General features: G+C 38.7%; 1 protein-coding gene across 4 annotated transcripts in view; it reads right to left on the bottom strand.

Moving 5' to 3' along the window:
* Positions 1-12145, bottom strand: part of SLC4A10 (solute carrier family 4 member 10) — a 272821-nt gene that overhangs the window by 60333 nt on the left and 200343 nt on the right. For 3 of the 4 annotated variants that reach the window (XM_073305622.1, XM_073305620.1, XM_073305624.1), the window contains exons 7-9: positions 9760-9851; positions 3371-3528; positions 763-850 (exon numbers count right to left, since the gene is read on the bottom strand). In XM_073305622.1, the coding sequence (XP_073161723.1) occupies positions 763-850; positions 3371-3528; positions 9760-9851 (338 nt within the window). The remainder of the gene's footprint in view (positions 1-762; positions 851-3370; positions 3529-9759; positions 9852-12145) is intronic. The other variant, XM_073305621.1, reaches the window with a different exon arrangement.

The raw sequence follows: 12145 nt of genomic DNA, 5'->3' as shown, positions 1-12145 counted from the left end.
ATCAGAGGCTCATTCACCTGCACATCCATCAACGTGATATATGCCATCATGTGCCAGCAATGCCCCTCTGCCATGTACATTGGTCAAACTGGACAGTCTCTACGTAAAAGAGTAAATGGACACAAATCAGATGTCAAGAATTATAACATTCATAAACCAGTCAGAACACTTCAATCTCTCTGGTCACTCGATTTTAGATCTGAAAGTTGCAATTCTTCAACAAAAACACTTCAAAAACAGACTCCAACGAGAGACTGCTGAATTGGAATTAATTTGCAAACTGGACACCATTAACTTAGGCTTGAATAAAGACTGGGAGTGGATGTGTCATTACACAAAGTAAAACTATTTCCCTATGTTTATTTCCCCCCTCTCTCCCCTACTGTTCCTCACACGTTCTTGTCAACTGCTGGAAATGGCCCACCTTGATTATCACTTCAAAAGGGGTTTCTTTTTGTTTTTGTTTTTTTTTTCGTTTTTTTTCTCTCCTGCTGGTAATATCTCACCTTACCTGATCACTCTCGTTACAGTGTGTATGGTAACACCCATTGTTTCATGTTCTCTGTGTATATAATATTTCCCCACTGTATTTTCCACTGCATGCATCCGATGAAGTGAGCTGCAGCTCACGAAAGCTTATGCTCAAATAAATTTGTTCGTCTCTAAGGTGCCACAAGTACTCCTTTTCTTTTTGCGGATACAGACTAACACAGCTGCTACTCTGAAACCTGTACAAACAAACTACAGTTAATCGATAAATACCTCATCTGTCATTAGTGTTGCAATTGATCTTCCAATCTCATGGTACTGTTGGCCCTTCCCTAGTGGTCCCAGAAGAATAAACAAAAATCTGCAAATAAAAAGCCAAAAACCAGATATTTCAAGAATGGAAAACTTAAATTAACATCATGTAACACAGAAAAGTTCATAAAATTGATTAGAGGAAGTAATATCTAAAGGGGGGGAAATAACCTCTCTCTAAATATCCTTACATGGTAATTTAAAATTGGAGACACAATTACAAAATATTACATAAATGTGTATTATGCAAGGAGCATTCAGAGATGGTCTGAATAGCTGTAAATACCCAAACTCACTTAGGTTCCACAAACATGCAATTAAATTGTGGGTATTCTAAAGATTAGGCAAAAGTACTTTTGACAGAAGCATATATTATCAGTATGTAGCATTTTTGCAAAATTATGGAAGATACCCTATCCCCAGACAGACACACAAAGTGTGGGAAATAAGTATTGTTGTCTTCTCACTATGTCTTTTATTTAAGAGGATTCTAGTCCTCCTCTATGCCATTCCCTATACATCTATTTTCAAGTATCGGAACTATGGAATGTTCTGCCAAGAGCTCATGGGGTTGCCAAATAGAGCAACTGTCAAAAAATTTTCATTGTAAACTTTTTTCTCAAAAAAATGATGATTTTAAAAAAATAAAATTGTTCATAGAAAGTTTTTCTTTAATTTACCCAACCAATTAAAAAAAATACCCCAACTTTTTTTTACTAGCGGCAAAATGAAAGCAGGGGAAAACTGGAAAACTCAAAACCCAAAACATTTTCAGTTTCAGAAACAAAAATGTTTTTGAATTTTCATCAAAAATTTTGAGAAGCTTTTTCCCCTGTTTTTTGCAGATCATACTCGCCATATTTTGACCAGCTCTTGAGCCATGTTGTATAAAGAAGATGCAGTATGTAGAGTTTTCATCCCCGTATAGTTGTATAGGTGCACGCGCACACACACACATATATATTTGCCAGTTAGCCAACCATCAGCCAGATTTGTTTTCCAAGTTCATGTTTACTAAAGTGACAAACCCAGTTAGAGCTGATCTAACTATCCATTAAGAATTCAGCCTTTTTTTTCTCCATGCAAATCACTCAGAAACTGAATTCAGTGAATATACTTGTTATTCATAAGTATTCACCAAGTATTTATATGAACACTTTTTACTGTGGGGTGGTCAAGCTACTCACACCATGAATAATGAATAGTCAGAGTATGATTGGTCACCCAAGTCACATGGTTTTGTTTCTACTCTGTTTAAAATCAGCAAATGGCAAAGAATGAATGATGAACAGAGCACTTCTAGCATGAGTTAGTTTTTGGACAAATAATTATCCAGAACACACTCATGATTGTGCCATCAGCTCAGAGTAATGGGCACTGCACTGCTGCATCACCAAGAGTTATGATCTCCCTGCTGGTTCCCTCACTGCTTGGATAAGGGAGTAGACTGCTTCTGTTCTGTTCCCAGTCCATTGGTCCAGTTATGCTATCTGGCACATTCGTGGGGTGAGGTTAAGGCTCTGTCCACTCCACACCCCATTTTGTGCCTACCTGTGCAAGAAGGGGATGTGGCGGCTGTGAAAAACCTTCTTCCCCGGCCATTCTGCTACCCACGATGACTCTGCACCACCACATTAGCTGGGCCACAATTAGTCCCTTATATTAAAATTAACTAAATATTAATATTTAATTAAATATTAATTATTAATATTTCCACCAACATTTGTACTAATCCCCAATTAGTTTTAACTTTTCACAGACAACTACATTTTGTATCAGCATATCATTGTTTATATTGTGGTAGCATCCTCAATGTTTAGCTTTCCTGGGAAATTTCTCCCCTCTTTTACTTCATTTTAAAATTATTTAGACAATAAAATAAAAAGTTAGAATTCATTTCTTCCCCTCTCCAGGTTCTCCTGAAAGGGAGAATACAAGCCAAATCCAAGGATGCAAAGGGAAGGGGTCTAATCATGGAGAACAAACTATGGGAGGAGCAGTGGTGAAATTTGTGGGTACTGGAATCCAATCACCCCTTTCAGTTCTCTCTTTTTCAGCTGTTTACCCCAGATGCCTACTGCTCTTGAACAATACTATGTTAATAAAGAATTGGAATGGGCTCTATTCTTTATACCAATGTATTTATTTCCTTTGTCATTTCTCCCTTCAGGAAAAGTTATGCAGGATTATGCAAACAATTATAACTCCCAGGTAACCTGATCAACCTCTTTGCTGTTTACTCCTTCAGTTTCTTAGCAATTCGTCTGTAATGTTTGTAATTCAAATATGCTAATCTGTTCATCATAGTTTCAGAAACAGTGCACTTCTGCTTCTACTTCTGAGAAGGGCACACAGGCCTCAGGTCCAATAATTAACCTAAGTATGCACTATTTAAAGGAAGGAAAGGAAAGGTAAGGTGTGTGCCCCTCTTATGAGGTAACAATTCATTTAGTAACTGGATAAAAAACAGGGCTGAAGGATGATTCCCATCCACATCCACAAATGCAATTTAGAAAAATGTGAAATGGAATGAACTACCATCTATATTTTTAGCACAATCTACACTTACCTTGTTGGAATTGGAACTTCAGCTAGTCCTGAAAGCAATACTGCAGGGGACAATCTGACAAAAGCAACTACAGCACGATCCAAAAACTCTAGTTCACCAACTAAAATGTTTGACGCTTCAGCTCCAGGAGGTATCTTTTTCATAAAGTGTAGGTCAACCTAATAATTAAAAGAATAACAGCAGCAAAGTTCAAAAGAAAAGGTTTGGTATATTATCTGAAAAACTAAGGTACACAACAATCTCTCTCTATTTCAATGACACAGAGCCACCACCTAACGTACGACCAGCTGCCTGAGTTCACTTCACTTGGTCACCACCTAACGTACGACCAGCTGCCTGAGTTCACTTCACTTGGTCACCACCTAACGTACGACCAGCTGCCTGAGTTCACTTCACTTGGTCACCACCTAACGTACGACCAGCTGCCTGAGTTTTTTTAACCAGTCTACTTGCAATGTTTTCTTTTCTTGAATAATTTTAAAAAGAGAAATAAATGAATGGTTCTCTGTAATATGAATAACTATCAGTCTTTAGCATTTGCCCAAGTGTGCAAACGGAATATAGATAATCCCACTGCACAACTTTTAATGCATCCTAAATACTTTACCTACAGGACCAAAGCAAATATTAATGGGAAATACACCATTTTTTGTTTTCTTCTATCTTCTTTATTATGCTAATTAAAGTAGTTATGAGAGGGCAAAGCCTTGGCTTTGTCAGCAGGTGCTGCGTAAAGGAAACTTGAATTCAGTGGATGAGGTTGCCATGCTAGAGTCCCAACAAGACGGGAGATTGACACCTTCCTTCCATGACTGTTTCTTATCAACCAAAAATCACAAAGCACTATTGGTGTCAGGCTTGGAGGAAAATGTTTTCCAACCTCCTGACCATGAGAAAATAAGCTATGAACATAAGTGACGTGGGGTAATAAGTTTGAAGCTACAGAACAGTGGTACTCAATGTTGAAGAGATGGAGAAGCCATGTCACTACTGAATGGCATCACAGGTTGATTATCCCTTATATAAAGTTCCTTAAGGCCTGACTGGAACAAGCTTTTGGCAAGAGTCAGACCCGTCTTAAAGACATACAAACATTCAACTTTTTAATTTTGTTTTATTTTAGATTTGAAATGTGCTGGGTGTATATCAAACATTAAAACTCATTTAGATTGTTAAAGCTGGATCTTGATTGCACCATTATTTCTATATAGTCTATAGTTATTTGCCTGATATTCAGACTCATTCATATATTTATGTATTACTTCCACAGTACCATTCTAAATGTCATTATGTAATAACTATAGTAATACAACATGTATAATTGACTTCATAATGCACTAGTCTTGCCTAAGAACTTCAGACTATATGGTTTTGTCATTTGCTTTCTTTTCACTAATTTAAACACAACAACAGTGACCAAATCCAATATAAACTGTTAAAGTGGACCATTTTAATGTCTATCTTACAGCCATCTGTCAGTACTAGTGTAAATAGTCTTCGGTAATATTTAGAAAACTGTTTTGTTTGCAAATGGCTCTGGCACTTACTCAGAATTTAGACATAACAGAGTTGCCTGTGTTATGAAATATATTTTTAAAATTTTATTATTTCCGTAAACCCAAAAAGCCATGTTTCTAATGTTACCCCAATCTAGCATAAGCCTTCTTTATGATAACATGAATGGTATTTCAGAGTGTTAGACAACTGACAAACCAACATGAAGGACTGAGGACTAGTAGACTGAAAGGTCTGAGTATATTTTCAGAGGACTAAGCTATCAGAGTCTCAGCAGATGCTTGAGAAAAGATCTCTTTCTCTTTTTGATTATTTTTTTAAAAATACATTGCCTATCATGGTCTCCAGGGGCTTCTGCCATGAATTAAAATTACAATCACAAAAAATTGAAACAGCAGCTGCTCCTCACCCCCAAAACCAGAAAATACCTAACTAGAGATGAAATCAAAATCCCAAACAATAACCTGTTATTGTACCCCAAAATCTGAGTAGGTAGACGAGCCCTGCAGTGTGCCATATTTAGGCTATTTCAGACCAAAAGATCTAAGACTGGGGCCCTTCATGGTAAACAGTTTATACTGAGGCGATTCCAGCTGGAGCTTTTCTACTGCGTGCAGTTTGGTAATATTATATGAAGAGAGAGGCACTCGCTCACGTAGGCAGATCCCAAGTCACTCAAGGGCTTTATAGGTTAAAATCAACACCTTAAGCTTAATCAAGAGACAACTAGGCAGCTGGGATAGATCATGGAGCATTGTGTCATGTGCTCAGGGTAAGAAACTCCACAGAGCAGGTGGACTGCTGCTTTCCGCATTAACTTTGGTTTGTGACTGGATCTTAGGTGTTGTCCCACATTAGCACGCATCTGAGGTGAGAAAGGCATCGTTGATAGTGGCAAGTTTCACATGGGAAAGAAAACAATCATACTCTCCTGGCCAAATGAAAATGAAAAAAGGACTTCCAGTAAACTGCTGCTATATTATCATTTAAGAGCTGGGGTTCCAAGAATACCTCTAGACTGTGAAGTCTCACAGCCAGCACACACCCCCCACTTCGGGGAGAGAGGATCTTCGCTATACCTTCCAGTTACTTCCTCCAACCTACCAGTTTCACCTCACTTTTGTTGAAAAAGAGCTTCAGCCAACTAGCCTTCATTCATGCCCCAATCTCAATGAGACACTGGCAAATTTATTTGATAGGACTGGCTGAATTAGGTTAGAAATAAAACTGGGATTCATCAGTATATGAAGGTACCACAACCCATTCCTCCTCACTAACTCTCTTAACAGCTCCATACGCACTGGACAGGATGGGAGAGAAGGTGAACTCAATAGGACACCACATGAGACTGCCCTTGGAGATGAAGAGCAACTATTCAACATCACCTTCTGGGAAGGCTCAGCAATGAAGGAATACTGGAACTGAATCCCACCCAATCCTGTTATAGTTCAAAGCTGAATCAATCATATCTCATGATCAATGGCATCACATGTATTTTGAAAGATCTTACAGTATCAGCATGGAATTCGGCTTTGATTAAAAAATGCTCTGTTTCTGTGCTGACCACATATATGTTGTAAGTGAGGGGGGCAAAGGTGCAGTCTCTTTAACACTTCCCTGCGGAATAGCCCAGCCTGCAGTGTAAATCAGAAGCAGAGAAGAATGATAGCGCAGTAAGCTTCAGTCATTCCCAGCCCACTCTGACACCAGGGGCTAGGATGGGGGCCAGGATCGACCCCTTAACCCAGGGGTGGCCAACCTGTGGTTCCAGAGCCACATGCGGCTATTCAGAAGTTAATATGTGGCTCCCTCTATAGGCACTGACTCTAGGGATGGAGCTACAGGCACCAACTTTCCAATGTGCCAGGGGGTGCTCACTGCTCAACCCCTGGCTCTGCCACAGGCCCTGCCCCCCTCCACACCTTCCCGCGCCCTCCCCTGAGCCTGCTATGCCCACGCTCCTCCCTCTCCTCTCCCCCATCCCCCAAGTCTCCTGCACACCACGAAACAGCAGATCAGGAGGTGAGGGAAGAGAGGGGAGGCGCTGATCGGTGGGGCTGCCAGTGGGTGGGAGGCGCTGGTAATGGGAAGGGGAAGCTGATGCGGGGCTGCTGACGTATTACTGTACATTGGCAATGTACATTGGTTATTTCTGGCTCCTTCTCAGGTTCAGATTGGCCACCCCTGCCTTAAACTATCTCTAAGCCATCCACAGAGGTCTGATGCGTTCAAGTAGCAATCAAAGGGCAGATTGCAGTGTTGAATCTGGCTCCTGATCTTTATCCATCAACAGGAAGATGTACTCTACCAATACCACCAATGCAGCCTTTGTGCTGTATCTGGATTGATATCCAGATTGAGGAGGCAAGTTGCTTAGAAGTTTGGAATGTTAGAAGGAGCCCTTGGGGAGCTGGATTAGTGGGCAGAGTGTAAGCGAGGCATCAAAGGCGCTTTTTGTAGAAGATAAAATGAAATTAACATGTTGAACAAAATTAGAGTAAGAAATTACAATACTCAGGAGAAGTACTTTAAAAGTATTGTCCACATGGCACCAGCAAAGTGCTCTAGAAGGGTGTGATTTGCTGAGCATTCTAATGCATCACGCACTCTTTCCCATATAGACCTTGTTGGCGCACTCTAAAAGTACCTTCATTTGCATTAACATAGTCCTCTTTGAAATGAGACTATATTATTGTGAAGTAGGAACCTTTTAGAGGGCAGTTTGCATGCAGCATGCTAGTGCACTTTAGAAATCACACCCCTCTAGTGCACTTTGCCACACCATGCAGACAAGCCCATTGTGTGCTCTGCATAACATTACTTTCCCCTCAATCTAAGCACGTTATCCAATTACTGCTGTCAGAAGTTACTATACTGGCACTTATCAAGGGAGATTGTATCCCTAAATATACAGGCTTAAGAGGATAAACTAAACTATATAAAATACAGCTAGGAAAAAGTCTTCTAGTTAAAATTCCATGAGGCAATTTTATCCACGTAAACAAAAGCTGTCTCTTTCCTACTTCATGAAACCACTACTGGTGTTTAACTTACTGAGGGTTCTTAAGATTAACTAGAAAGGTGGGACCTTGTTACCCTATCACACCCAGGAGTACGTGAACAATTTTTATAGTAGGGCTGCTGTTGGTGGAAACCACGGTGTTTGTTATTACTATTTCAAGCCAGCGGGCATTGCAGCACCCCCAGCACCTCTTGGTCCAGCACCACTGCTCACACCAGTGAGAATCCGGAATAGTTCTGGTGAAGTCAATGATATCATATCAGTGTAAAACTGGTGAATGAAGGTTCAAAATCTGCTGTCTCCATTTTCCTTCAGCATGAAAAGCATACCTTGAAAACAGAGTCTGGTTTTGAAAGCTGTGGAGTCAAAGACCCACAACTATGAGTTCAGTGGGTTCTGACATTCAAATTTCAAAGTGATTGTGGAGAACTGAGAAAAGCATTAAATGAAGTGGTGTAGTGTTCTCCAGGTTGCTGTTGATCTCATCGCTGCACTTTTAAAATTTAAATTAGACAAATCTATTTTTATTGTTACCCTTTACAATAGATGTTACATTTCAATACACAGAACATTCACCAAAAAATATTAATATTACTGTGCACCAATTAACACTTTTAAAAACAACATTGAATAAAAATGTTATACTCTAAAAAGGAATACATTTGTTTACTGATACCTATATTTATGTATTTACAGGATTAGTACTGGCCTCCAATTTGAATTACATGTCTCTGTTATAGTGAAATTTCCTTATAACCAGTGTAGAAAGACAGCCAGAGCGCTGCCTCATCTCTCTCTCTCTCTCTCTCTCTCTCTCTCTCTCTCTCACAGTGATGCAAAGATCCTTTTCATGTCTTTGTTTCATCCCATGTAGACAACTGTACTGCCCTTTTTAGGGCTGATTCCTAGCCCCTGCACAAAAAACTGACAGACTTCAGCTGGTACAAACTGCTGCTGCTAGGATTCTGTCTGGCACCAGATGGAGTGAGCACATAACTCTATTGCTGGCTCAATTATACTGGCTGGCAGTCAGATTCCACAACAGATTCAGATTTCTATTCTTCACTAACTGTATACATCCCTTTAGAATGTTAGTTCTAATAACCTTTCCTGACTTGCTCAAATCTTACCCACCCAAGCACCAGTTGAAGTCATCTGTTGCTGGCATGCCTATTTCATGCCTGTACCTAATGTGAAAGTTTGTTTTAGGCACGCAGCACCTTCTCCAAAGATGAGGGACATTTTTTATACCAAAACTGAAGACTAGCTTGTGTTTCCTTGCTTTCTATTATTAGTTTGTCATTAAAAACCATACCACTGAACTACTATACAACTTTGTAAAGTGCATTGAAAAATCTTGGCGTGACACAATGCTATGAAGTTATAGACATTTAACAAAAGCAAATTATTCTTCAGACACACAGAATCCACAAAAGCAGGTTACAAAAAGGGCATTTTACATTTACGCATTATTCCCACAAGAGAACATATGCTAAGTCCAAATGATAAGCAATCTGTATTACTTTCCTACTTAGTCAGCCCTTTACTCATTTCTGAGACCTCTCCCTACAATCTGTTGCCTCCTTACAGTGTTATGCAATGAAAAGTGTGTCTAATCTCCTGGAATGTGATTTCCTGTTAGCAATATTTTAACAACGTTTTATTCGAAACATTTAAAAACCTTCTTTATTGTAGGTGCAACATATGTATTTTGTAGCATTGACATGTGACAATTTATAATATTGAAGTGAAACATTTTTAGAGCTTTCTCTGATTAACACAAACCACTCTTGTTATTTAAAATTTCTTCTTGCCAGTCAGAAGGCTCTTTTCACAGTCAATAAATGCTTACCTTGCTAAAGTCAACAGTGCTGTTTTCTCTGCTCACGTCATTTTTATTTTCAATGCAGGCAGGAGCAGACTGTGGAGAAACAATCTGACCTGCTAAAAAAATATATTGTTATTACAGAATACTAACAATTATTTACATTTCTACAGAAGCATTCTATGAAACAAGTGTTAGAATTAAATTAGAGTATCACATATGTTTCATACTGCATGTGTATGAGAATGTAAGCATGGAAGTGAAATTAAAGACTTATTTAGAACAACAGACAAATTCTCAACAGACATAACATTCATTAGCTGAAGCTAGAGATGGGAGAATCCATTTTAGAAAAATTTAAACCTACTGTTGAATATTGTGAGGACAGATTTTTGTGCCATTCACAGCGTATAAGTTCTGTTAAGAGTTGTTACTCCATTAAAAAATCCTTATTTAAAAAACAGTCCCACATCTACCAAGGAAATTTCCTAAGCAATGTGAGGAGCTGCCAACTTTAGGCCTCAGTCCTAAAAACTTACCCACGTGAGTAGTGAATCAAAGGGGACTCCCCATGTGCATAAGTTTCCTCATGTGCATAAATGGGCATTGACTAGCATGACAACCAAAGCTAGAATAAAGTATCTTGTCATGAAAAATAAATGTATTGAAATTTAGGCTGTTCAAAAAATTATAAATTGTTAAATAAATATTGAAATGGAAAAAAAACTTTTAAGTGAAGAAATTCCCAATAAAATCCAGGCAGGAAGAAACACAAAATATTTATAAAAATTAGAAGTGCTCAGGACAGGAGGAAGTGTTCAAACATAAGCCATAATCATACAAACAAACACAGGCATGAGTTTATTCACATTAGTGGTGCTAGTGAAGCTAATGGGATTACTCATGAATGAAGTTATACATGGGGGTAGTATGTGTTTGCAGGATTAAGGCCTTAGACTAGTGTCCTTATAGCACAATGGTCATGTGGAAATATGGCTCTTCCAGTCTTATGTAGACCAGCACAATGAGTAATGATGTGTGGTTCTCAGCCTGGTGTGACTCGCAGCATTTTCCATCTTCTCATTTGAATATCATTCTTTGTTTTTCTAGTTACAGTCAGTTATCTATTAATCTCAACTGAGTTGAGTATTTTTAGCCATTTAAGAAGAGGGACAAACATTATTACTTAAAAGTTGTTTTACAGGTCTCCGAAACAAACAAGCAAACAAGCAATAAGGCTATAGGAAACTAATATTCTTGTAGGGGAAGCCTGACTAAGTGTGAATAATAACATTGCGGTAAAATAGTCAGGTTTTGCCACTGAAGGTGCAAAAAGAGGATTAGTAGCAGAAGAAGGGCATGTAAGGGAGAAAAATATCCATTCATATATTTAAAATACATTAATTAATGTGGCCACTCATCTCCCTCTGGAAGACAAGGGAGGGAATGGCAAGGGAAAGAACAGTTCATTTAATTCCTTTGGTTTGATTGTGAGAATTAGAGTAAATCCTATCTCAAAAAAACCCTGTAAAATTTAAAGGACTTGGAGGGGAGGGAGACACACACATAAATACCTTGGGTGAAAAAAATGTTGAACTGATTGGGTGGGAAGTGGCAGGTCAGAAGGGGAGAAAGTTGGGGAACCTAGCCACAGACAGAAAACTCCAAGCATCTAAGGGGGGTGTAAAAGAAGGCCTGACAACTGAAAGCCTAGCAGCAAGTAAGATGTCTAGTAAGGGTGAGTGACACTGTAATAAAAATCAGGAGCAACTCAAGAAATAAAGGGCCCAAGCCTGCAAGGTACTAAGAAGCAGATTTCCAAAGGTATTTAGGTGCCTAAAGATGCAGATAGTTAGGTACTCCAGAGCTAAGCAGCTAACCTTTTTTAGGCACTTTTGAAAATCCCCACTGCACCTTTAGGTACCTAAATCTGCCCCTAAATACACTCAGCTGCCATCAGGAAAAGCTAAGCAACTTGCAGGATCACGTCCTGCGGGGAGCTATAGAAGTACCTTAACCCTGGACAAAGAATAGATGTCCAGCTTTCTGCCACACAATCAATGAGCATTCCAGTGAAGAACTGACAGGGATTTTCTGATTTCCACAAATCAGAAAATGTGATTTCCACAAAATCAAAGTTTTTCATAGGAAATTGTCTATGTTGTCAAAACAAAGGTTGAAAATATTGAAATTTATGATGAGATGAAAATTCTGATATTTGATCAATTCTGTTCCAGACAGAGAAGGAGAAAAAGAGCGAGTACTCTAGCAAATGCATCTAAACAAGCAGGTTACAATTCTGAGATATTTAATATTTAATTTTATTAATTAATAATTAATAGATTAATAGATTATTGTAATCTGAAAAATTTCCCATAAAACAAGGATTTTAAGAGAATGTTAATCTATACAA

This window comes from Lepidochelys kempii, chromosome 11, assembly GCF_965140265.1.
Source record: "Lepidochelys kempii isolate rLepKem1 chromosome 11, rLepKem1.hap2, whole genome shotgun sequence".
Lineage (NCBI taxonomy): Eukaryota > Metazoa > Chordata > Testudines > Cheloniidae > Lepidochelys > Lepidochelys kempii.
The sequence above is the reverse complement of the archived record's forward strand: the minus strand, read 5'-3'. Positions and strand labels throughout refer to the sequence as shown.